The following is a 26,468-nucleotide window of genomic DNA, read 5'->3' on the forward strand; positions in this document are numbered from 1 at the left end:
GATTGAATTATACCCCGACGATGATGTTCATTATTTAACATCCGGATCATGAGTGAAACCTTTCAACGCGAAACTATAACTAACGACTCTCCGAAAGAGGCGATCGTAATCGCGTGGTTAAGGCTTTACGACCGCGTGTATTATTATATACACGCATTTTGCATTTTGGAATATTTGTGCGAGAGTCTTTCGAGCCTTCCTCTCCGCCGCGCCGGAGAGGATATCACGATATTTCCCCGAAACTCTTCTCTTCGTCGCTCTCTTCTCTCCGAAGAGTCGATGCACCAGCATGGCGCTGATAAACACACCGTTGGAACGCATTCGGGTTTTTTTTCTACTTCTCTCCGGTAAAAATATGTTGCTCTTATCTTCGCTTCGTGTAGCCCGAGAAGTCGAGAAACAGGCGTGCCTCCCGACTGACGGACAAAAAGAGATATTTATCTGGTCCCCGTGCGCCGAGCTTCAGGAACGTACTCGCGCTTCTTCCGCCCACGCCAGGACCGTCTCACGCTGGTGGCGATATTATATCCATGACGCTTCTTTTTGCCGTGGTGGTTTGTGAATTAGGAATAAAGGACCCGGATATATGGCCGTGAAGAGGGCGCGGGGTCCGAGTGCCCCGCAGAGAATCTCGAACTCGAAAGGGAAACCACTGCTCGGATCTGGGGGGAGGAGAGAGAGAGAGAGAACCGTTGCGAATGTGTAAAGTATAATGTAACAGAAGGACTGCCGAACGCACTCTGACCACTCCGGTGGTCTCTTATGCGTGGGCCTCTCGACGAACGATGCGACCAACGCGGCCTTGCGATTGTAATCCCTCCTGACACAATTATTTTCGAACCAGAGCGAAACGTAATCTGTCAAGGTAAATTTTATCTCTTTCGCCTCTCTTCGGGAACTACCATAATTTTACCGCATATGTCTAAATATATTTAAGTAACTCGTGTTAGAATATCGTAAATCTGAGTTATAACGTATTACGATTTTAATAGAATATAGTTTATTTATTATAAAAGCTCTCGTACATTCTCAAAATAATTTTAAAATGTTTTTTATTCCTCAAAAGATATATATTTAAATTTTTTGAGTAGATATTAGCGTCGACGACGGATATTATTAATCTTCTCATAATCGCGAGGATAAAAATTCGAAGATATGAAGCTCGATCGTTCGAACGATGAGACGGGCATCGATTATCGGTCGTCCGGATACATTAAATATTTAAGCAAGCCGCGGCGCATACGTCATCGTCGGGACCGTGCGAGATGGGATCGCGCGTCGTCTAATAAATTCGGTACGTCGAAAGCGTGGCTGCGAATTAATTAGACGCGCGCGAGCGAGCGCGCGGAATGACGCGGAATCGCGAAAGTAAAGTTCGGCGTAAAAAAAAAAAAAGCGCGAGGCGTCTCGTGACTTTTATCGCATCATCAGGTCATCGCCGTATCGATATATCCGAACTGATTAAACTCCCGGCCATATCTGTGCATTGGACATATTCGATAAGAGCGGACAAACATACCCGGGGACTCGACGAGTGCACGTGCCCGAATATAATAAGAACCCGAAACAGCCTTTAAACAGCGTCTCGCCGTTATTCGCGCGCGTTCGCTCGCTCGCAACAGGAATTTGCGCGCTCGTTAAGGCTTTACCGATCGTAAAGGCCGGAAATGTTTTATTTATACGGCGCATATTCCGTGTGTGGTGGAGAAATTGATTTTATAATTCCCATGGCGGGCGGTAATTAGCGGCGGCGACGTCGACGATGCGTAACACCGGGCAAAAACGACACATTATTGTGTTCGTCGAATATCGCGTCCAATGATTTTCTCGAGTATATATATATATATAACGACGCGGATACAACGTTTATGTACATGTATGTTTCGTGCGGTGATTATTCGACAAGAAAATGAGAGGCATGCGAAACTAACGAAGCGCGAATCCGATTCGCGCGGGCGACAATCAAGAGCGCATAAAATAATTTCGAGATGCTTTTAGCGACCGAGAGGATGTTGTCCCACGGTGTGTGCGTGCGTGCGTGCGTGCGCGTCTCTTCGGGTTCTTTTACTCACGGATTTATCGTCGTCGTCTCCTGTGTAGAGAAACGATGATGAAAAAGAGCAACCCAAGTCCGCGCTCGCGTCTTCTTCCGAGTTCGTTGTACCGCTCGTTAAGACATTAATGTTGCTGAAAATATTCGTAAACATGCAGGTGCAGTTAAAACGAACGTCTCTTTTGTACGTACGAAACTTTCGTGTGTGCGTGTCCTCACTTTACGGCACATCGATGATATGCGTCGATTTTCAATGGTTGCTTCAATGGTCGTAACTATCGCGATGCTGTTGAGTTAAACGTAAAATTATTGCGATTATCGCGTCGATTATCGTATTTTTTATTACGCAGGAAGAAAAAATAGAAGCCGGAGAGAATTTTTTTCTGAATTATTATATTTGCCGCGAGATGTTTTCGGCTTCGCGTTCGATTTTCTCGTCTCGCAACTGCCGAGGAAGGAACAGCCGGAGTCAGCGGCCGAGGAATCACGCGACGTGCCCTTTCTTCGTTTTTCTTCGTTTCCTCCGTTTATCCGGGCGCCCGTAGTGGATCCTCCTCGGCTGCTTTCGTGGTTTCTTCTTTGCCACACGCGCCCTTATACATATATACACCGCGGGCCTTCTTTCTATACGGGACTTTCGGTTGGGTTATATTACGGCTAGACCTCTCTTTCTCTCTCTCTTTTTCTCTCTTCCTCTCTTCGGAACCCCGTGACTTTGCGCTGAGTCGCCGGGACTATAAATCTTCGGCTATTAAGACGGTAGTCCGCTGTTTTGATGGCCCGTGCCAGGACGCACTATCATCTTAATACCGCGTTACGTGCACGTGCGGGATGCCTCGAGTTCTTGCGCCCTACATAAACGTCCTGCGGAATCGTCCTCATTGGTTGTCAGAGCTATCGCTATTGATACTTTAAATGCAAGCATCACTCTCTCGTTTCTCTCGATCGCTGTAGCTGAAAGAATTGACACAAAAAAAAGTGATATTTATAATTTGCTTAATTATTTTATTTAATCTATAATTTGTATCTTTGTACTATGAGCAAGGAACACGTTAAGATATCTTCTGTGAGTTCAGAAGAGAGTTTGCAAGAATATATTAATTTATTAACAAATATCATCTCGTTCTTTTTATATATTTTTTATTCATCTGAAAGATCTCGAGATTGTAACTTAATCCAGAAATTTTCTTGCGAAATTGAAATTTGTTTTTTTACGAGCGTTTATTTAACATAATATTGGCAATATACCGATAATCGAGAGAACAATGCGTGGCCAACTACCGGAACACAAGTAGGAGCGGCGTGTTTGCCGTTGACAAGTATCACACGATTTAACAATGTTTAAATATTGTCGCTTCGAGTGTCTTCGTTCTAAACGCGCGGCCAGGTCGTAGATAAACCGTCCCTTGCTTGCATAGCGCTCTCGACTACCGCCGGTTATTCACCTTCCCGCTCGTGTACACATCGAACGAGAGAAGAAGGTGAAGTCCCCGCGTGAACCGAAATATGGATTTTCGTAATCGATTCTTTTCCAACGTCACGACACGCACGCCCATTTTCTTCTCTCATCTAGAATCTATATTATCGGATCGATTGATGTTGTTTGTTTTCGTTCTCTCTCTCTCTCTCTCTTCCGTCTCGTAAAATTGATATCAATTTGAGAAAAAAAAGTTGCGCACGTGACAGATGCTATCTCGACAAATCTATCTGGATGCATAAGTCACACACGGATTGCTACGTGGACGTCGAATACAATCGTGTCACGTCGGCAGATTGAAAATTAATTGCCACGGGTCGACATCGGGCGACATCGCCGGCTGATAATGCTCGTCAACGCGATTTTATATTTTCCCTACAAGTTTAACGTCGAGCACAAAGCGATAATGAAGCAATCGGGATGTCGCGAGTGGCAATCTGACACGGCAATTATAATCGGCACGAACCTCTCTTATTCGTCGAAAAGAGAGAAAGAGAGAGAGAGACAATCGCCTGGGTAATATCTGGGGAAGAGAACGCTCGCGCCTCGTAAATCACTGGACATCGATAAGAGTTGTCGCGGCGTCCGCGCGACGTCCCTCGTTAATAATTGATACAATTAACGGCCATTCATTAGAGCCGTTCGCGTATATACAGGCGCAGAATATGCGGCACTCTCGTATCCGCGTGACGCAATTTACGTCTGGCCGATCTCTGTTTTCGTTCGATATTATACTGCGCACGTGTCTCGTACTATACGACGCGGTTATCATTCGATTTCTCGCCCATCTTTCTGTCATCCGAACCGATAATAATTTACCGTTTACATCGACGGGGTTACCTCTTCGCTCGCGCATTCATAATTTTATTTCGCATCTCTCTCCGAGATCGTACGCCAATTAAAACTTCGGGCAATTATATATTAGCGACAAATATATCGCGATCTCGTGCTGCTTCGCAGCGTGTCGTTTATGCACTCGACTTGAGAGACACCCGCGGCTCTATTACTCTGGGACACGGCAATCTCGCGGGAGTCGACGCGATTTTTATCAACAGGCTTCAGGATTATTAGGGCTATACGAAATTGCTCGTTTTTCCAAGGAATCGACGTGAGCGCGCTTCGTTTCTCTCGTAATAAGAAGATAATTATTTTTATACCCCGCATATATATGTGGAATCGGTCGCGTTGCATTCCAGAGATTTATCCATTTTTCGGTTTGTCTATCTTTTCTATATTCTATTATTGTCACGAATTGTCTGTCTATTATACCTGGTACCTGCGGTTCCACCGCGAGCGAAGGAGAGGGGCGACAGCACTCGGAGGTGCGACGGGTTTCGTTAATTAATTAGGTATTTCGAATCGATAACGATGTTCTCCTCGTCGACGTGACTGCGCTTATATGCATATGCATCGCGGCTTTATGAATTCTTTCCCGCGCGAACAAGTACTTGGTCGTCGCGCACAGTCGAGCATTCACTCTTGCTTTTCTCTCTCTCTCTCTCTCTTGTCTCTTTTTATCCGATGATCTTTTCACCTTTTTCGCGATCTCACTTTCGCTCGTCGTCCCGTCATCCTTTTTTCATCGCCGCGCGCGTATGCGGACTAATTAATACGAGCCCATCTGTCCGGCGCAAGGTCCACCTATGCGGGTACCGACCTGGCTGCCGCGATATAACGATCCTGTCAAGGCCGAATCACACAACTTCACCGTACAATCTTGTTGAAAGTGTTGAAAACTACCGGTATATTACTGGGCGCCAAGATTTATGCTCGACGGGACCGAGATCGAATTTAATTCCCTCAAAAATCATCGCAATCAATTATAAGATGCTAATCGCGGCGCTTTTAACGAACAGCATCACGAAACACATTGACCCGCTCTGGACAGGCGAATTTTTTATTTATTATTTATACTTTAACCTTGATACTCATTTTAATCGCAAAATTTACATCTATATTACAGTTATGCGCATATGTTCGAATTATTAAAAGAGAAGAACGAATTGTTTGATATATGGATGCGCGTGTAATGGATTCGAGCGGCAAAAGTGGGGCAGTGATGCACGCCTGCATTTACGTCATTGACAGCATCCAATTAATTTCGTTGATTTAAAGAGTTGCGTATATTAATCGAGAACTTGGGCAACAAGTATTTTTTTTTTCATCGTTTGCTAAAAGTTTTGAAATATTTATTACTATTAATTGGACATTGTTATTATTATTTGTAACGCGCGTGATGGTGGAAAAGTTTTTCTAGATTAAGTTTCGTTATAAAATTCTTCGGTTCGTCGTACTTATTTAGGACACGAACGGGGTGGTCTTGAGTCTTGAGTATTCGCAAAACATATTCGCGAATATAGCCGCCAGACTTTCGAAGCGCAGCATCCACGAGGCGCGAATCCCCGCACTCATTTACGTTCGTACGTGCATATCTCGCTTATATATCACGCATTCGTTGATGCAGCATGCGCTCGAGTGGAAGAAGCGAAGGGGGAGGAAGAAGAGACAGAGAAGAAGAGCGCATCATATACGCGATGACGAAGGAACGAAGAAAAGAGAGTGAAAGGGGAGGCTAAAGTGGGGGCACCCTTCGTCGCCCGGGCGTTGCTTCCGACTCCGTCGTCCCTGTCGGCTTATAAATAACACCATCTCCCTGTTTCTTCGTGCGTTTCTCAGTTTTTCTTCTGCCTCCGCTTCTTCCTCCTCCGGCTCCAAGCCTCCCCCTGCTCCTCCGGAGCTCGAGATACTCGACCGCCGCTCGCAAGCCTAATTAATAACACGTGATGAGCGATCGTGGCAAAACCTCCCGAGCCGAAAGATCGCGAGCGCAGCAAGAGAGTCGGCGAGAAGATGTAAGGGAGAGAGTGAATGACAGGAGAGACGTGGCCTGGACTAGACGAGGGATTTCATTCGCGAATAGCTATGTCATACAGACAAATGTACTGTTGTTGAAGATCTAGATATCAAAAGGATTGCGAAGCTGTTATTTATATCTCTTGGCGAAATTATTTTTCTCGCGCAATTATTTAAAAAAATTGAATGATTCATTGTAATGAAATATTTAACGCGTATATAATTGTACGATTGACGTAAACTTTTGTTTATGTTTTTTATATAAAAAAAAGTGAATTACTTCTTATAACTTGTACAAATTTGTATCGGAATGCGCGATGAGATCGGTGGACCGATGGAAGCTGGGCGCTGCATCGTGGTAACTAAGTCATTATTGGTCGGACGAGCAACAAAACCCGTCGGATATAGAGAACACATTGTGTGTAATATCGGTTGCGAGGAGCGAGAAAGACGTCGTGGCGAATCGCGTCTTCTCGCACCATCTCGCGAGGGAGAGCACCCGGGTGTTCTGCGTTGTGTGTTCGTTACTGGACCGATACCATCTTCGCCTTTTTTCTTCCGCTCTGTCTCTGCCTCTCTCTGTCGGCTCCGTCCAGCCCTTCTTCTTCTTCGCTGTCCGCTCGCTGATGAGGAGGGGCCCTCAAGTGTCGAAGACCCGATACATATTCCTTCGACGTCGACGCTCCGTCTTACAATGCGGACGATTGTTCCGTTCTTCTGGCGATTTCGATTCTTCGCCGTTCATCGGTAACTTCGATATATAAGCGAGAGACTCGGAATATAGGGATAATATACGATACCTCCATAATATTCGGCAACATTCATACTTTATTTTTTGACATTGGAAGGAAGGAGGGAGACATTATCGCTCTTTTATCCTCGATATTAGCCATGTATCTCGACATCTCGATAGGCGGGATATATATATAGAACATAAATTTTTCAATAAGTGCATATCCCCATAATCTTCGATTTTATTTCATTCGGAACGCGAATGGCGTTTCCATCTACCGCGTGCGAGCAACGAAATGCACTTCGCAGAGGCCGATATCTCATCCGCTTGTCGCTCGTACCGGTGGTGATTACAAGCACACGGGTGTTATACCTGCCTCGCTTAAGAGCATATCCTTCCACGACGAAGAAGTGGAAGGTGATGCTGGGCAGGCTCCGGAGAGAGGAGTCCGCTATCTCGGGGAGCACTCATCGCGGCCGCTTCGTTATCGGTCGCGCGGAATCATAATGGACCATAATTGCATAAATATAATGTTAATTAACAATTAAGATTGCCGCTTTGCCTAATTGAATCGCCTCTTTTGCTGCCTCTCAGGGGGAGGGAGAGGGGAGAAAGAACGGGATGACATTGCCGCAACATACGATCTTCTCTTCGCGGTGAGATTGCGTCGGATGGGGGGGAGAGAATCTCGGGTGGCCTTTAACGTTAATGGTGTACTGGAAAATTATACCGATGATCCTGCGTCTTTGGTATCGCGTCTCAGAAAACAACCATCACATTCCTTCGACTTATCGCTTATCGAACTGTATCTAAGCGCGTTGGCGTTTTTTCTAAACAGACACGCGTCCAGGTAAATTTATCTCCGGAAGTACATTCTCCGCATTTTTTTTTCTCGAAAACTCGAGTTAAATGAAGTAGCCGTTCTCTCGGGTACCTTATAGACACCTCCAATGATATCAAGTACCGTCGCAAATACCGCTCGAATTCCGCGCGAATTCCGATCGAGTTCAGATATGCAATTAGCGCATTAATGCAAATGCAATAATAATGAATTCCCGTTAATAACCGTCGCGCCGTCGCGCTGCCGCTCCATCCGCGACGGCGATATTTACCGGAAGAGATAAATATGGAAGAGCGCGTGCAAATAAAAAGGTCGAATCCGGAGAACAGTGACGGTCGATTTGCGTTGTCGGACCGCTGCCGTTGACGATGCAGCAGCGCGTGATTAAATCATGTCTGCTTCATGTTCCTTCTACTCTGCCTCTTCCTCCCTGATTCCTCTCTGCAGCCTCTCCTTGACCGTCTCCTTTTCCCCCGATCCGAACCAGCCTCCGATGTCTTTTTTTTCTGTCTCCTGCGTCCATCGAATGCATTTTTATTCAATTGTTTTTTTTTTCTCGTTTCAGATGGTTCAAGCGATTCAAGTCCTCCGGTTTCACCTCCTCGAGCTCGAAAAAGTGAGTATTCTTCACGTCTGCATTATAAGACTCATAATAATTATTATTACCGATCCAATCCGATGACACATGTGCGCGATGCATTACTAACTACTTATTTCTTCCCTCACTATCCAAGTTTATTTTCTCTTTGCATCTATTTCTTTTTATATAATGAATAAGTTTTTGTCTAAAACCCCACGAATCATATCTTATTATTGCAACTTGTTTCGTGCGTATATAACCATATTTTATTTCCAATTTAAATTTAAAAAATAATAACGCAATTCTGAAAGTACTTAAAAACTTGGCGTGAAATGTCGCAAGAGGCAGTTTTCTACTTAAGACTAGTCTACGACCGACTCGGAAATTCTCGCGATCGGTCGTATTGTAAGAGATTACGGCGCTCGCTCGGCGATAAGTCGTCTTTAACACCTGAAAAACGACTGTTATGACTGCGAGGGCAATTTTCCGTAATTGCAGTGAAAGCTCGGAATTGCTTGGATCTACGGCGCATTACGTCGAGAGTACGACGCGAATTGACTCTAACGTAAGTGGAGTCATTTTGCTATCCAACGCGGTCGCGGTGACGGACGCGTTACCTCGTTCGCAGTCGTTTGCTCTGGAACGGCCGCAGTCTCGTTTCTTGTTTCTTCCCCCCTCTTCTCCCTCTCTTTTTTTCGTCAGTCGCAGCACACCTCTCTTTCTTTTCGAACGGCGAAGCGAAATGACAATGCGTGCCGATACTTTACAAGGCTCGCAGCCAGTAGTCAGCCAGAATCATCGCGGCGTGGAATTATATGACCGCGCGTGAGCGGTGAAAGTGAGACATCTGTCAAGGGAAATTCTGTCGAGACCACGCGTTTTTCATCGGCCGCGCGAATGAGAGAGCTCGTTTCGCCGCGAAATCTTTTATGCTTTTCGCTCGTTGCCACCGTGTTTCATGCGAGAACCTTCTCGGGAACGCGCTCCTTTTTCATCGCGTTGCAACGTTGTCGCACACACGGAGGAAAGACAAGACCAGGTCTCTTTCTCGTTTTCGTTGCAGAGATTTTTCGACATTCTTTCTCTCTCTCTTTTTTCCTTTTCGAACGACTGTGCCCGCGGGATAGGATGGAGGCGGGTCCGGTTTATCCAGGCGCTTTTTGCAGCGATATTTTATCATACAAAATAGCGGATACATCCATCGCATTTCCATCGAAATGGCAGCTGACGTGGCGGCAGCCATTGGCCGTCGCGCGCTCTCGAGACCTCTTCGTGGTCCCTCGTTGCTAGCCGTTCGGCCGGTTTGATCGCCCACAATTTTATAGCAATTTTCCTCATTTACGGCAATTACATTATTATAATGCCACTTCACCTGCGGCGGATTCAACTATCGGCTCTTGGATGCGTCACTATCGGCATAGAGTATATGGCATTAGTTCCAGTACGAGATCCATTTGTTTGCGATGAAAAATTCACTTTGATTACATCTTAATATCGCGACACGAAATTAAATACACGTGTACCACGTAATGTAAAATCATAGATGAAAGACACAAATTTCATAGCAATTCTACTTGAATACTCGCGAGATGATATATCTTAAACTGGACGAGAAGGATCATTAAGCGAGCGAATAAATCACCGAAACGCGGCTGTGCCTTCGCATCAGCTTATCTGCATCGAGGCAAATGAATTTACTAATTGGAGCTCGCTCCAAATTACAGCTACGTTTCAAGTCTATCGCGATAACGTTTATTACTCGTTAGTCGTGCCTCTAAATTTGCCCTCGTTAATGAAAGCACACGATTAAAGAAATTAGCGGACTCGTTCTGCGGAAGATAACGCGGCTGGATTGTAGTCTTCGTACGCGCTGGAAACGATACTTGCCGCGGATACTCGGTTACTAGTAACGTGTAAATCGGGCCTCGTCACGTATCCGTCGAGAATCCGAAGTCTAGAGACGAAACGCGGCTTGCCACGCCATCGACGGTAACGGAGATTGAAATGTTTCTGGTCCCCGGGGCCTCTTCTAGACAAGACGAGACGAGACGAGATGCGAGCGAGCGGTGCGGAATGTAGCTGGCGCGCGATGAAGAAGATTCCATAAATATCTGTGCTCGAAGTGGAGGAGAGGAAGAGAAAGAGAGAGAGAGGAAACCAATGGAGCAAGGCTCATGGTAGCCCGCGGTGTTGCGCCTCGTGCATTTAACATTTTCGAACCAATCGCGTATTAGCATAATTACGTTTTGCCGGGGCCCGGTGCGCGGAAGGAAGGTCTGGTCAGGCCCTCTTTTCCCTTCTCTCTCTCTCTCTCTCTCTCTCTCTCTCTCTCTCTCTCTCTCTCTTCGTCTTTGCCTTTGCGATATTTTCTGTCGGGACAGTACGGTCTCTTTTCCTCCCTTTCTATCCTTCTACTCTCGCTTCTCTCTTCTTCCATCGTCTCGCAGGACTCCGGACAAACCGCCTCGCGCGTACACCGGTTAGAGAGCGGTAAATTTCTTATGGGATATTATGGCGTACACAGTGCATACCAACGGGATTCGTACTGGTACAACACGCGGGCGACCTCCTCCTGCCCGCAGATGCGCCGCACGAAACTGGTTCTAAACCTATGCCAGCGCACGTCACGTCGCTCTCTCCTGCTAGAATATCCTTGTGTTCCAAGCACGCGCATATATGTACGTATGTACGTGCCTTACGAACTTTCAGACGGTGATCTTGTGACTTGACGATTTTAGCCATCTGCTGCGAGAATCAAGTCTTTACGGGTTTCTAAAGTAAATTATTCATTAACAGATATAAATGTTTTTTAAATTTATTTCAAAGTGTGACAAATTTATTTGTCAAGTGGACTTTGTTTAGATTTCACTCCACGAAATGCGGATTAATATCTGTACGATAGTAAAAAAATATCGAGAACGGATTTTTTGTCGCTATCGATCGGCTCGTTATCGATATCGCGGTGGAAAGGGAAGGAAACGAGAGCCCGACCGTTCGTCACGCACACCCGGTATACAGATATCCTGTGCGTGCCGTAAGGGTGGTCAGGTTGCGAATCGGGCCGCAAGAGAGGGAGACCGGGACAGACACCCCGAAACCTTCATTACCTTCGGCTTCAAAGGAGCCCATTGTGCCGTAAATGGGGTTCCCCGTGTTCCTTCTTTTCTACTCTCTCGCTCGTATGTACCTTGGATCCGCTCCATTCTTCGGCGTTTGCCTTTCCGAGAGTCCGTGAAGAGACAAGGCAGGGTGGAAGGGGCGGATGTAAGATAGGGAGATGGGAAACGCTTTACCCGTTCTTTCCTTCGTTTACGTAAATTTTCGAGCAATTTCGAGGCCGAATGAAAGGAAACATGAGGTCCTCGAGTTCGTATAAATGTCGCGACACACAGAATATCCTCTCTTATTTCGCGATAACAGAGGTAGCTAAAAAAAGGGAGAATCGTTTAAATGCTCTGAATCGAAAACCGGTTTTGACGTAATCGTTCTTCGTCTTTGAAACAGTATGCAAATGCACAGAACAATCACGCAATGTTATAGGTAATAATTTTATTCAAACTAAGGAATCAACAAATTTTTTCAATACACACTTCCGCGAATTCGCTTACATAATTTATGTATTTTAAAATATTAATATACGTCTTTTTTAAAAATATTTTAATATTTTAAAATAATTTGAATAAAATAAAAAACAAAATTATTGAGGTAAATGTTGGCGACCTATACTTTGACCTAGATATCAAATTCTGATTTCTTTGCTGCGCTCTTGGCAGAAGATTTTCAAAGGCAGCTATAGTGAATGAAATTTGACAAAACAACTCGGCGATTTCTCTTTTGCGCATTAAGTCAATCATGTATAAAAAGATACGTCTTTGTAACGTATTAAAAAATTGTTAACGTGCCAGTAAAATAAAAATAATTTCGCGGTAACATTGCAAAGCATTGCAAAGCATTGTTAAATAAATCTTTTACATTTCATTAATGATATCTCATTTTTTTCAAAAATGATATTAAGATTTTTTTTTAATAGTGTGATTCTCTTTTGAAATAATCGAGCATAAATGCGATGACGATGACAATTGTTTTATTCACGCGATCGATAACTTAAGAAGCAAAGGCGAGACCGGAAGGAGACGAGATCGCTCATTGATGTCGAGTAGTTCTTCGTTCTCACTCGAGAACATCGATAGAAATTGCATTACCGCAACCGGTAAAATTTTCGATCGCGGCGTTCTCATTGAAAGTTTAATTCGATCGATGATAAACCTCGTTCCGAAATTGAATCGTAATTTAACTTGCGTTGAATCTTTAAGCAGTCACATTCAGATCTCGGGGATTATTTTCGTACGGCATCCAATTACGGACGCGGGGCTCGAAATTTGTTTCGCTCGTCTTCGTTCGCCAGATAACGCCAGACCACTCTGTGTCGTATCGCGCGCCACGAGATATCCCTGGACGACGTTCTTTCCCCAGAAAAAAAAAAAAAAAAAAAACGGACCTAACCACGTTGTCCTCTTGCTCTTTCGATGACCGCCAAAAGCGATCTCGGAAAAGGGAGATGTGAGCGATCGAGCGTCTCGTTTTATCGTCTCTTTCGCCGGGGACGACCTCCCTGTATCCTGTATCAGTCTCCCTCCCGAGATCATCGTTCACAGTATAGGATGACGCGTGAGATTCAATGGTAGGATAGATTGCAAAAACTCGCGTGCTCCAAAGCGATCGTATCATATTGCGCATCATAGTTGAAGTATCCAGCAGCCATCGATCTTATGGAAAAATGTTTCTTCCGATAATTTCGAGATTATCAGCCAACATCGGTTTCATCTCTTGTTCGAATTGATATATATTAATTTGAAAATTTTATATTTTTCTATAAATATTTTAATCTTTAATTTTAATTTTTTTTAAAAGAAATTTGTTATTTATAATCTCATAATTAATTTTATTTACACAAAACGCGATGTGTGAGAGATTGAAAGTTTTAATATTTTTTTTTAGATTCAGAGTGTTATTTGTAATATCAAGACGAGGCTGTTGATTTAAAGCGTTAGACGATATAAGAGGGGGGATTTCTTTTCTTCACTGAGCATTGTCCCTCGGTTCGACTCGACTCCCGGCGGATCAAATTCTAACCAGTCTGGCATTATAGTCGCTGTCCTTCGTAGTTCTTCGTCTTCTCCCACTCGCCCTTAGATGTCCCCGTATTAAAGAGAGAGTCTAGTCTCTCATCCAGAGGAAGGCATTGTATTACGCCGCGTCGCGGTAATACGTCGGAGGCAAATAGCTCTGGAAAAAAGCTCCGATAAAAGAAGCGCGATCGAGAAGCATCAGAAGTTATCGCATTATCGGTTCCGATGAGAGGCCTCTCATTTTTTTGAAGAGGTAAACGAACGCGACGAATGTTTGTCGATCGATGCGAAATATATCGTAGTCCTGCAGTGACTTTGCATAAAATTCATAACGATATTATTGATCGTTCCTAATAATACCGTCATTGAATTACCCTTGGTGAGCTAAGCGAAAACGACTTGGTAATCGCGTGCTATCTTATCTAATATGCAAAACGTTTGATTAGAGAACATGTATTCACTATTTATTTATCCACTATATAGATTACCGCGAGCACCAAATCTGTTTTTCTATTTGCGTCTCTCTTTGATGAATGATGTACGATCATTTACGCAACTCGTTTCTGATTATCAAGAGCGAATCGCCTGTCGCCGAGGCTTCTCGATCGGTCGATGCAAAGTCTTGCTAACATCGCGAAACTTCTCGCATGCGCTTAGCCGATGATAAACACGCGTATTGTCCTGTTCGTATTCCTGATACACGCCACCATTGGACGGTGCCGCCTACGGCAAAGATGGCCGTCTTCTCTATTATATATATAAATGTCTAATAAGAGCGTTATAAGTGAGCGTTAGGGCGATATGGAGGTAAGCAAGGTAATGCTTGCAAGTTGTAGTAGCCTCGGGAGTGAAAGACGATAGAAGGAGAGGGTGTACGTTTGCGAGGGAACTGTCGTACACGGCTTCATAATACCTCGACTCGCCGCCGACGATTTACATATAACAAGATAACGATTTTTATTTGCTTTTGCTTATATAATACGTTTATTCTAAGCGGAATCAAGGAGGCGAATCAGGCGGGAAGATAGGACCGAGGGACGAGGGCTGGAGGATGAGTCGAGAGGGGGATGGAGAGAGGATCGACTATCCTATAGGCCTGTCAGGCCTCATTTGCATACATAACATTCTGGTCGACTGGACACCGGTCAGACCTCCTCTCCATCTCCCTTTCTCTGTTCGTTCGTTGCATCGGTTTCTCTTCAGCTACCAGATCTCGACCATCTTCCACGGCCTCGAGATGCGCGCTCTAGCCTCCTTCTCCTTCATCTTCGTATATTGATACGCCGCGTTTGAGCCTGCTGTTGATCGCGTCTTTCTTTTTCTCGTTCTCTGCTGCTCCTTCTCTTTCTCTATTTTTCTCATCGTGCCTCTTGCGCTATGAAACCGTGAGTCGATTGGATCCATTCGACGGAATCCGTCTATTAATCATTACCGGCGGCATGGTTAATCAGCTGCCTCCGTTGAAAAGTATTTTTTGGAAAACTTATGTTCGTTCTCCGATGGAGCTCGATCTAATTGGTTCTCGAATCTAACTTACAACTAACAAACGTTTCAAATCTTTCTTTTTTTTGTGTTTCAGGTGCACGAACTCTGTGACAATTTCTGCCATCGATATATAAGCTGCCTGAAGGGCAAGATGCCGATCGACCTCGTGATCGACGACCGAGAAAGCTCGAAGCCACCCGAGCTGGGTAACGGCCTGGATGGCGGCGGACCCAGGAGCACCGCTGACAGCACCAGTCACACAGACGGAGCCAGCACGCCGGACGTCGTGAGTACCTCACCATCGTCAACGTCTTACTATCCGCACGACGCGCTCACCCCCCACCACCATCACCATCACCACCACCACCACCATCACCAGAGCCAGAATAATAACAATAATAGTAATAATAATCACGCCGGGATCGGCAGTACCGCCACTACCACCCCCCTGCAACTGAGCAACCAAAACCAAAGCCAAAACCACCACCCTGCGCCGCAGTCGAACACCACCACTACTACTGCTATTACCCCAAGTAGCGCCGCCACAACTCCCAACTCCCTAAAGCGTACGCACCAACAGATGATGATGGCAGCCGCGGCGGCATCCGCGATGGCCACCTCGCCGCACGCAGCCGCATCCGTGCCCCCTGCGCACGCGCACGCGCACGCCGCCCTCGCCGCCTACCATAGCATTAGCTCGGCCGTTTATCCGTGCTCGTAATAGACTACGCGACTTCCGTGCCGATTTTGCGAGACCTTTTTTCTTTCTTCTCTGTGTTGTTCTTTCCGCGACATTATTATTATCTCCCCCTTATTTGCTTATCCTCGTAAATGTTACTTCGTCTTCTTCTTCTTCTTCGTGGTCGCGTTCCGCTACCTTGTCTTGTACGTGGATGTCAAAGCTAGTGTCATCGTATCCTTGGTAGAAGTGAATCTACGCTATTAAGATGATAGAAAGTCGCATAGAATATCGCATAGAATGTGTCGGTCCCTCAGGATCGATCGCGTTTGCTCACGAAGGCATCGCGATCGATCCCACTCGTCCTGTGAGGGACGAATCCATCGATCCATTTCTCTCTCTCTCTCTCTCTCTCTCTCTCCCCCTCTTTTACAACATCGGGAACGGTCTGTATGTTGCGGTAGTTGAATCGTGACTGACAACAGCGAGCCAGATCGAACGGCGCTCTCTGACTCACTTTCGCATAGAGGTCATACACGCGTGGGAGTTTGAACATGCAGGTCCGGGCCCGTGAGAATGGGCCTGGTGCTCTGTAGAGAGACAGTATCTCTAGTACCTGATCGATGATGAGACGCGGGCACACGTGGGCAGTAGCTCCTGATGCTCTGTTCTCGTCCTCGTTAACGTCTTCGTTCGACCTTTGCAGAGAAAAGGGGTCTACTTGACGTTTCGTGGGATATATTAGATTGTCTGCCGTACGCGAGTAATAAAAGATCGCGCGAAGACTCGTATTATTGGACTGGCGCTACTTGTTGGAACTTTCTTTTTTAATATCTATTTCTCGTAAGTGTCTCGTACTGCTCCGCGAGAATGAATGCCGATCTTCTCTTCGGCACTTGACTTGGCTTTGAGTTATTCATTCTATCGTCTGGTTTTTTTCTTTGTGTATAAACTCTAATTATTCGAGATTGTAGATTTTATTTGTTCGTCGCATTTTTTACATTTATTTTTGTTAAAATGTATCATCACTTGGTGAAGTTTATTTTGTACAGATTTTGTTGATATTGCGCGTTCAAATGGAAAAAAATGAAGGACAAAATTGGACATGGAGAGATTTGCTTGAAATCGGAAGAGTTCGCGATGAAGTTCGGATGCATCTCTGGGTCCATCGTCTTCTCAGGTTTGCCAAGTGCATTTGGTTTTTTTCCGCAATACTTTCACGTAGTTCTTGCGACGATTAAATCAATTCGCGTGATTATTAAATTAACGCGCGTAATTAATTCGCGTGAATTTTTGCTCGAACGTGTTGTGGATCTATGATGCGGATTCGATTACATAAGGTCTCGTCCCTGTGGCGCGTAGTAGAAGAATGTTTCTAAATCTGTTTCGAGCCAGACAGGCAGCGGTCGTCCGTTGACATCGACCCTCACTCGATCCGCTTTCAAAACATATTCAGAGATATTCTCGCTCGAAACCGCCTTGGAAACCAGTCGTAATGGGCTATTATCGGTGCGAGAGCGCCGAACGAGAGCTCGCGGCTGGTTCGCAGCCTTATGCAACCAATCGTGCGTTTTGCTCTTCGTGCGGCCGAGATGCGGCCGGTCTCTTTCCATCTGCAGACCCGGCAGTTATCGGAAATAACGAGATACGCGGTTCGCGCGCGTTCATCGGTAAACCGCTTCGAGAGCAAGGCATTCGTTTCCATCTCGGAGCTTCTCTCCTCTCTGTCTCTCTTTTTTTCTCTTTCTTTTTCTTATTATTATTTTGCAGCCTTCTCTCCTGCCTCTCCTTCAAGGTCTCTCGCGGCACGCCACGACGTACGAGATACTTAAAAGAACGGGCATTAGTGAAGGAGGGCGCGTTCGCGACCTTTCCGCGCGACAATCGTCGACGAAGTAGTAGGTTGCCGAGTAGCCAAGAGATAGGGTGGATAGAGAGACACGTGAGAAAAATCGAGGCAGTAGTCTAACTAGTTCGAAAGCGTTTTTGTTTCTTGCATCGGATACGGCGATCGAACGCAAGTGAGTTAGAAAGAGAATGGGAGGGTGGGAGGGAAGGAGAGAGGGAGAGAGAGAGAGAAAGGGAAGGCAAGAGAACAACGCACGCGGGTTACTTCGAATGTCACGCAAACGTCACGAGACCGTATCAGGTGTATAGCGACAGGGAGAAGAGACAGACGGTCAATTAACTGAATTTTATCGCGATGTAGGGAAGACCCTAGGGTGCGAAGAACCCGGTGTTGCATTTCATATACTCTTTCTTTTTATTATTTCGTTTTCCTCTTTTTGTGTTTTTTTTCTTTTAATATAAATACCGCGATTTATACGCGGGGCGCTGTATAGGGGCGAGAGAGAGCACGCCTTTGATAGCCTAACCGGCCTCGATGCAGCGCGCGCCAGATGATGATCGATACTATCGCGCGCGGTAGGCGTGTTTACGACAGGCATTATATCGTCTACGCGGTGTCTACTTTCCTGAGGTAGCTTCTCTTTCGTGGGCGTACACGCGCGCGGGTGACGTCGCAGCGCGTCTTCCTACGATCGAAATACGGAGGTAGCAGTCGAGGCCATCGACGTGATCGATTAATGGATTCGCTGAGTTAGATATTAATCGTGATCTGGATATATACGTAATAGGCTTAAGGCTCATACGCGTCACAAAAAAAATGAATTTTGTGTCTATTTTTAAACTGAACGATCCGAGTTAGGGAACGCATGAAAGGTATATAGAGAGTGAATGGGTACAGTGAATAGGATGAGGTAATATATGTGTGAATCGTGTTTAATAAGCACAAGATAGACTGTAGTGTTTAATTTATTTTAATTTGAGGTTACCGGGAGTTGGCAAGTATACTATTATAAAACATGTAATGACGGGACGAGAGACAGGAATTACGAGATATATATATGACGAGCGAATGTGAGACCGCATTAGACTGCAGAATTTCTTTGAAATTGCGTTCGCGGGTGTGCGATCGGGATCGAGTTGAGCGAGAGCAGCGAAAACGCAGAGCACAAGGCATATTATATTTGAGATCGGTCGACGATGAATGCGAGAGCGAAGATGCAGCTAAAGTCGTGCGCAATCGAGTTAGCCAGCTATTTTCACTAGGTCCTCGGTACTCGTAACTAGGGAGTTGTGTGAGGTACTAGTCCTGATCGGCAGGGTGCGCGAGGTCCACCCCCCAATTCCCCGTACTTAACCCTTGTATCTTATATGAGAGAAATAAGATGAATAATCGAGATGAATAATCGAGATTCTCATCTAAGAGCGAGGAGTCGAACTCTTCTGCTGGTGCCCCGCTATCGCGAGAAGGATTTTTAGGAAATTCGCCGCCTTGATTTTGATATCATTTTATTTTAGATTCGGAATGTATATATGTATGAGTATATGTATGTACAAGAGCAAGAACATCACGTAATCTGAGATGTAAACTAAGTGCAACTACGTTTATATATTACATGTTTATAATATAATAATCGTATATATTATAAACGTAATTTATATTATAAACATATAACGTAGTTTATATTCTAAACATACAACATATACATATACTATATATTCATTTCCGTCAAATAAAATTATCGCATGTGTAAAATATCGTGTATGTCGTTAAATGCATACGAGAGTGTATGTATCTATCTGACGACATATATATACGAAAGTGTGTCTTGATGCTTTACTTGGGCGGAAGTAAATCTAAGGAATCCTAAATTTTACACGGTAAATACGTAAAATAATATATGCAGGGCACCAGATTGAAGGGGGACAACTTTAATCCGAGCGCCGATTGAACGCGACAGCAATCTTCTCGTCAAGTTTGCTGTCGCGACTCGGCGTGAACAGTCACAAGATAATGCAAGGGTGTACGGGGGTTGGAAGGTGGACTTTGGCACCTGTCGATCGGAACCCTAGTTACGAGTGCCGAACCTAGGGCCGAGAGAAGTATGAACTTCTCGGCTTTTGTTAGATGTTGAAAAAAAGAAACACATATAATCCGGATAAAGATACAGAAAAAAAAATTGAAATGAAAAAGAAAACAAGAATGAATGACAATAGTTACAAGATAGAACGAAAAATCGAAGCGCTTACTTTTGTTTAACGCCACGATAAGGAAGTAATTTTTCAAGAATCGATTATTTCTGCGCGATTTATTTTTAGTCTGTCTAATATCAAATTTTAAATTTATTAATCGTTATATTTTGCTTTGAAGATTGAACCGTTGATTTTTTAAGTCGTTGAATAAAATACTAAGAATTTTTATATAATTTAAGAAACAATTTGTTTTGGAAATTTTAAATAAAGTAATAAGAATTTCTATATAATTTAAGAAACAATTTGTTTTGGAAATTTTAAATAAAGTAATAAGAATTTTTATATTTTAAGAATCGATTTGTTTTAAAGATCGTGTCATTATTTCTTTTGTTTAGCTGATGCGCTTAAATAGTCGATTCGTGACGAATAATTTTATCGTGGTGCATCTTCGTGTGTTGTGGAAAACTCGTTGCGCATCGGCATGAGAAGGAGATCAATTTCGCGATGGCGAAAGATTTTAAAACTAAAGAACGCAGAGAAAGAATAACGTGAATACTTAGTGCCATAAGTTGCAGCGTGCGCGCACTCGCGCCGAGACTGTGTACTTAAATAGATACTAATCAAAGAAAATCGCGAATTTTTAGCGTAACTCGGACGAGAAATATTCGATATTTTTTAGTGCTCAAACGTGTGTATAGGCACTGTTACCACATAATCAAAACTCGAGGAAATAAATATCGTTCTTCTCCATCTTTATTCCGTTCGAATTTAGATTTTTTACGCTTTTTTTTCGTTTACGATCGGAAAACGGTATTATACGGCTAGAACGATCGATGTGATGTTTTGTCGCGTTTCAAATTTTATAATACTTTTTATACGTCATCGCGGGGCATATGTGTTCTGTTCCTATAATATTTGCGCGACTTTGCGAGAAAAACTTGACCGACGACGAGTGACTCGTCGGACGTCGCGCAAGACGTCGACGTCCGACGATTATTTCCGTCGCGGTACGAGATTGCAAGCTATATACGCGAGCGCGAGAAAAAAAGGGGGCAGATTAGTTTTATCGCAGGATTGCGCAACGCACAAACGCGCTGCTCCCTTTTTCGATCTCGCGCTCTCAAGCAAAGTCGCGCAAAGTTCGTTGACGATGCCGCGTGATATATACATAGTTACGTTTTTGTTTCGTATTGTTTTTTCTGTAATTGTTACAATGTTTATGGAATGCGTGCACAGACGGAGACGGCGCGAGAGACACCGAATGCGAACGATGAGACGCGAAATATTATAAAAGTTCTCGATTTACACATACACATACATTTTATTTAGACCTTACTACGCAAGAAGGGAACCGGTATCGCTGTATTTAACGTAGCACATGTGCATTTAACGTGTGCGCGAAAGAGATCTCTTCTAGATGACAGAAATTGTGCATGTATGTGTGTTTACGATTCGCAACTTTTAGACTTAAGAAAATTCAAAAAGAATCGGAACTCTCATCCGAACATTGTATACGATTAGTATTATATATAATGATAATATATATATATATATATATCGATAATGATACTTGTTTAAACTATTGTCTCAATCAACGTATTTTCATTATAAATAAATGTTAGCCTTGTTGAGTTAAAACAAAAATACTCTGCGTTTTTTTTGAGCGTTTCTACGCTCTCGCTTTCACACGATCTCGTATATCTCGTCGAACCAAAAAAGCTCCTTGATCCCTATGCACACCCTCGTGCCTTTTCGTAGATTAGTTGCGTGCGTATGAATGGTATTTCTATCACACGGAGTCGATTTTCCGCGATACAGCGCGGAATAGAGCGTTACTTTTAAAACATATAGTATCAAGGGAATGGCGATAATCTTAATAGATTATGCAAAAATGTCAGGAATATTTAACATGCGATCATCACTTATTAACAATTTAATAAGGCTTCAATGAAATAGAAATTTAAATTTCAACGCTAAACAGAACCAGATGAGGATGCTAGCGCGTCCTCGTCTATATCGAATAATTAAAATAAATCAAGATACTCAGTTCGAGATGCTTATTAAAAAAAAAATTGAATCAGGTGTAACTTTTTTCTCTCGTCAAAAAATTAGATTTATTATTATTGAATATCTAAATTCTCTTGATATTTCCATTCAAAAGTGACAAAATTGATTTTTCACAGTGACTAATATTTTTTCACTTTCAGTGAACGTATGAGCCAATGCGTTTTTAGATCAAACGGTAGATTTAAGGCAAGTCCGCGCGCGCGCGACGAAGACGCATTATTAATATTACTGCAGTTATCCGTGCGCGGCATATATCCTATATTTGGGCTCTAATCGTGCAATTCCCGGAGGTGCTGCCGAACATCGGCGAGGGAGCGAAAAGAGAGCCCCGGCCGCGGTCCCATAAATCTCGGTTAACCCTCGGCTAATAAATATTTAACCCTTTAAATTTGCAACAACCCTCGCGACGTGTAACCATTTGCATAAGACTTCTATTTCATTTACACATCGCATAATTGAATATTTAAATTCAATTGCCGGCCGTTACGCGCTCGCAGTTCCGAGCCGCAAAACTGCAGTAAAACTTGTAACGGGGCCACTTTCCCTCCCCGAGGAGAACCACCCCCGGCACATCTCTTGCGGCGTTTCCTTCGTCGTCGAGCCTTCGTTGACTACGATGAACCCTTGGAAAGTGCTTCAAGAATATTTCGCGCCGGTCGCCCCCTGGGAACAACACGTTGGCGATACATTCTACGGAGAAACGCGGAGCCCGTATACGACCGCAGGATTCTGTCGCTTATATCGCCGTTAACCGTTCCTACCTTCGCAATTGCAAGTTATTATCGTTCGCGAATAAGCATCGTAGACATTTATCCGCTTCTTTTCTCGAGGGCGGCCGTTATTAGCGGTTGCATCAACGGTATTCCTATTTTTAGCGCTTTTCCGACTAAAGGCGCTTCTAGCTCTCTGCTATGCGAACCGCTATTGAATGCTGATCAACGAATGAGCAATTGCAATACAAGTCTCACGATAATCGAATAAATATGTCTCGTTCTATTAGAAATAATTGAGAGTTTAGCGAGACACATCAGGCGCGCCTCTCAGATTGGCTTGGATATATCGTTGTCGCGAACGACTGAACGCTGGTCCCGAAATAAAGTCGCTCGCGCGAAATTGCTCCAGGATCGACGCCCGACGTCGCGTTCCGATGGCCAAATTAAAACCGCCCGGCGAGAACTTTCCCTCTATCTCTCTCTCTTTTTCTTTCTCACGTTCTCTCGATTCCTCTTATTTTTTTCTCTCCTCTCTCGTGTCGGTAAATATTTTTAGAAGCGATTCGTCGGGCGACGCGCGAGAACGTATACGCGCCACGTGTCGAAGCTCCTTCTTCGTGGTGAATGTCCTCCGCTTCCTCCTGCTTCTATCTCTCTTTCTTCTTCCTTCATCCTCTCCCCGTTGATGTCCCTCTCACGGTGACGATCTCTTCTACATGCTCGAGACGGCATCTGGCATCGAGGCACGTATGGCCGTTAGCACTTTCACGAAAGGGATTACCATTGTCACGTTATTCATGCTAACGATGATCGGTCGAGATCGGCCGCAACGATAATCGTCGTGTCACTAAAATCGAAGAGGCGGTCATTGTGAGCGACATACTGACAGCATAATAAATTATCCTCTCTCTTCTCACCTCCTGCACCTTCTAGCTCCGCGACGTCTACTCTTTCGTTCTGAAACGGATGTGTACACAAGTACAGAGGTTTGCCCGGTTTGTCGATGATCTGGATGACAGCTCGCGAGTCGCACTTTGGTTTAAGAAACTTAAGCACAGCGTTAGGTTGGTGATACTGGAAGAATAATAAAAAAATTCTTTTAAAATATCAATTTGAAATTAGACAGCTGATGGTTTTTTTTGTATTTTTAATTTTTATAAAAAAATATCAAATAATTATTAAACTATATACATCAAATACAATATTAAAGCTAATAAGAGTCACATACCAAAAACAATATTTGTTGTTGGTCCGTTTGACGGTTGCGTTTCCGATTTGTTTAGTTCCCCGTCTTCTGCGATTTCTCTCGGTGAGTTGCCTTCTTTATATTAAACGTTGTTTTGAAGAAATTTTTTTCGTCCTGTTTTTTGCATCTGGCTTTTATCAGCTGATATTGTATCTCATTTATATTGCATTTATATTTATTAGAGTCATATCTATTCGTCTTTGTCATTAAACTATATATCGGGAATGGTTGAGCATATGAGACGCATCCTATACAACAAGTCCGTAAAATATATATTAATCCTTTCAGTATGATATTTATCTCTGATTAAATATCTCCACGGCGCAAGTGGAGAGAGACACTCGAGAAAGATCGATGCGATTAGTTAGACGATGCGGTATATCGTCGGCAGCAGAAAGACCTTCCGAATAACCGCATTACATAAATTCGCTCGAAGCCGAAGCGGGCATGGCGTGCAAGGGCGAAGACGACGATTCCGTGCTCGCATCGATCGCGTCTAATTAGCTCGACGCTATTACCATAAAGCGCGCGTTTATCCGGCGATGTCGCCGCTCTCCTAGCTCCACTTCGCGATATGCTTAATCTTCTCCCAAGTCCCGGGATATTTTCGCGTTGTCTAAAGACCGCGAGGAAAAATCGCGAGATCTCCACGAAATCCAACGAATGGCGCCTCTGAGCGGTATGAATAAATATATACACGTGTATTGTGTATACAGGGGCACACACACGCACAAGTGTGTCCAAGTGCGGTTCCCACACCCACGACCCGCAACAGAGATGGTGCGTTTATTCTCAAGGTGCGCGCACGTTTACACATACACGCACACCACTCCTCACGTCCTCGGCATATCGTTCGCAAGTAATGTGATAAGTGTAACGACTAGGCCGACCAATTGTAGCTCGCGGTATTCCTTGCCTTAGAACCGCCCATCTGTGTGTACACAAATGCCGCCACCGTCTTCATCCGTCGTCCTCGTTTCTCGTCTTCGTCTCGAGACATCGACTGTAGGTGCTCGTAAAACGCTCTTAATATGCGAAAACGTATGCGTATGCGTGTGTATGCATACGCGAACGTATAGAACAGGCGGAAGAGGATCGGCGACGACACATCGGTGTATACGCTCGCCATTAGGTGTACTCATTGTAATCTCGCCGCTCGCGGAAAATTACCGAGCATGGTAGGTAGATACGTTTCTTGGCGAGACATTTTAAATATATACGTAGGAAGAGTGTTTTGGAGTAAAAAATTATGCAAAGAGATTAATTTAATAGAATGACGAATTATCTTCCTACAGTTAGGTAATGAAATGAGCAATGCATTTATATAAAAGAGTAATTATATCATAATATTGAAACATAATAGTATCAACATTCAGAAAAAAGTGGTATAAAGCATAGAGTCTTATTATTAGATAAATAGCTTAATATGTGTTTGATATTTTTCTTAAATAATTTCTCCATTAACATTCAAATGCCTTAGAGTTCTTAATATTTGTTATTTATATCTTTTTTTTCCAAGAATTTTAACCATCATGCGAACACATCGAGATAATTATCCCGCGACCAGCGCTACGTCAGCTGTAGATATATATATATATATTTTCATAATGTAATATCGTTGCGGCTCTGAGGGGCGGACTTCTCTTTTCTTTGGGATGAACGGGCGTCAAGAGGGGGTGGGTCGGGAGCGTTTCTGGAGCGCGCGGGCACCGGGGAAAGACAGGGGGAGAGAAAGTGCGTGGAGGGTGTTTTGCTGGTAATTGGTGCCAATTTAATCCTGCCCTTCGCTCGACGTAGCCCGTATTAACGCTAAGGGAGGAACGCAAAAGGGAGGGTGGCTGCGCTAGCTCTCTCGCCCTTCTCACGCGGGCCAGCGTCCCTTTTGTCCCCCTTTCTTCGTCATCTACGAAAACACGCGTATACACCCACGCCGCGACGCCTAGCTAAGCGCGCCCGGCACATGTTTCTGTGTGAAAACCCGAGGGAGAGAGCCAAGCGGACGAACACAAACAGCCTGCGCTCGTGAGAGCCCACCAAGAAAATATAATTAACGGTAATCGCTCGCGTATATGGCTCGGATTAACTCCGGTAGAAGGAGGACGGGACGCGAGGGGATGAACCCCCACGTCAAATTCTTCGGGGTTATCGGATCGAATGAGTTTTCCTACGGGATTACGGGACGCGCTTGGACGCTCGCGATTCGTCCAAGTGGACGATGGCGGCGCATCGGGTGATCGTTTGGAAAAGACCGCGATGGAAAATGACAAGTTTGAAAGCCGAGTGAGAGGAATGGGGGAGGAAGGAGGGGGCGAGAGAAAGGGAGGAAGGGGGAGAGAGAGAGAGAGAGAGAGAGAGAATATTCGACATTAATAATGCATTGCGCGAGGACGTTTCGCGCGTAACATATCATTACCGCGTATTTGGCATTCAAATTCCGGGAAGCAAAAATCCTCTTTTAATTCTCTATTCCGAGGATGCATTTAATATTCATATCGGCGAAGGCGTAATATACTTGCAAATTTATCGTGCGCGCGCGCCCGCGATTACAGGGTGACGATGCTAATTCGCCAAGTC

The 26,468-nt window shown here is 44.3% G+C and overlaps 1 protein-coding gene across 6 annotated transcripts in view; it reads left to right on the forward strand.

The window, feature by feature from the left end:
• The window catches only part of Hth (Meis homeobox homothorax), a 380,805-nt gene that overhangs the window by 34,723 nt on the left and 319,614 nt on the right, over positions 1-26,468 (forward strand). For all 6 annotated transcript variants that reach the window (XM_083040066.1, XM_083040070.1, XM_083040065.1 and 3 more), the window contains exons 5-6: positions 8,523-8,573; positions 15,246-15,437. In XM_083040066.1, coding sequence (XP_082896192.1) covers positions 8,523-8,573; positions 15,246-15,437 — 243 coding nt within the window. The remainder of the gene's footprint in view (positions 1-8,522; positions 8,574-15,245; positions 15,438-26,468) is intronic.

This window comes from Prenolepis imparis, unplaced genomic scaffold (genome assembly GCF_030444845.1).
Source record: "Prenolepis imparis isolate NDT839.2.m4 unplaced genomic scaffold, iyPreImpa1.0 SCAF_6, whole genome shotgun sequence".
In the NCBI taxonomy this organism is placed as follows: domain Eukaryota; kingdom Metazoa; phylum Arthropoda; class Insecta; order Hymenoptera; family Formicidae; genus Prenolepis; species Prenolepis imparis.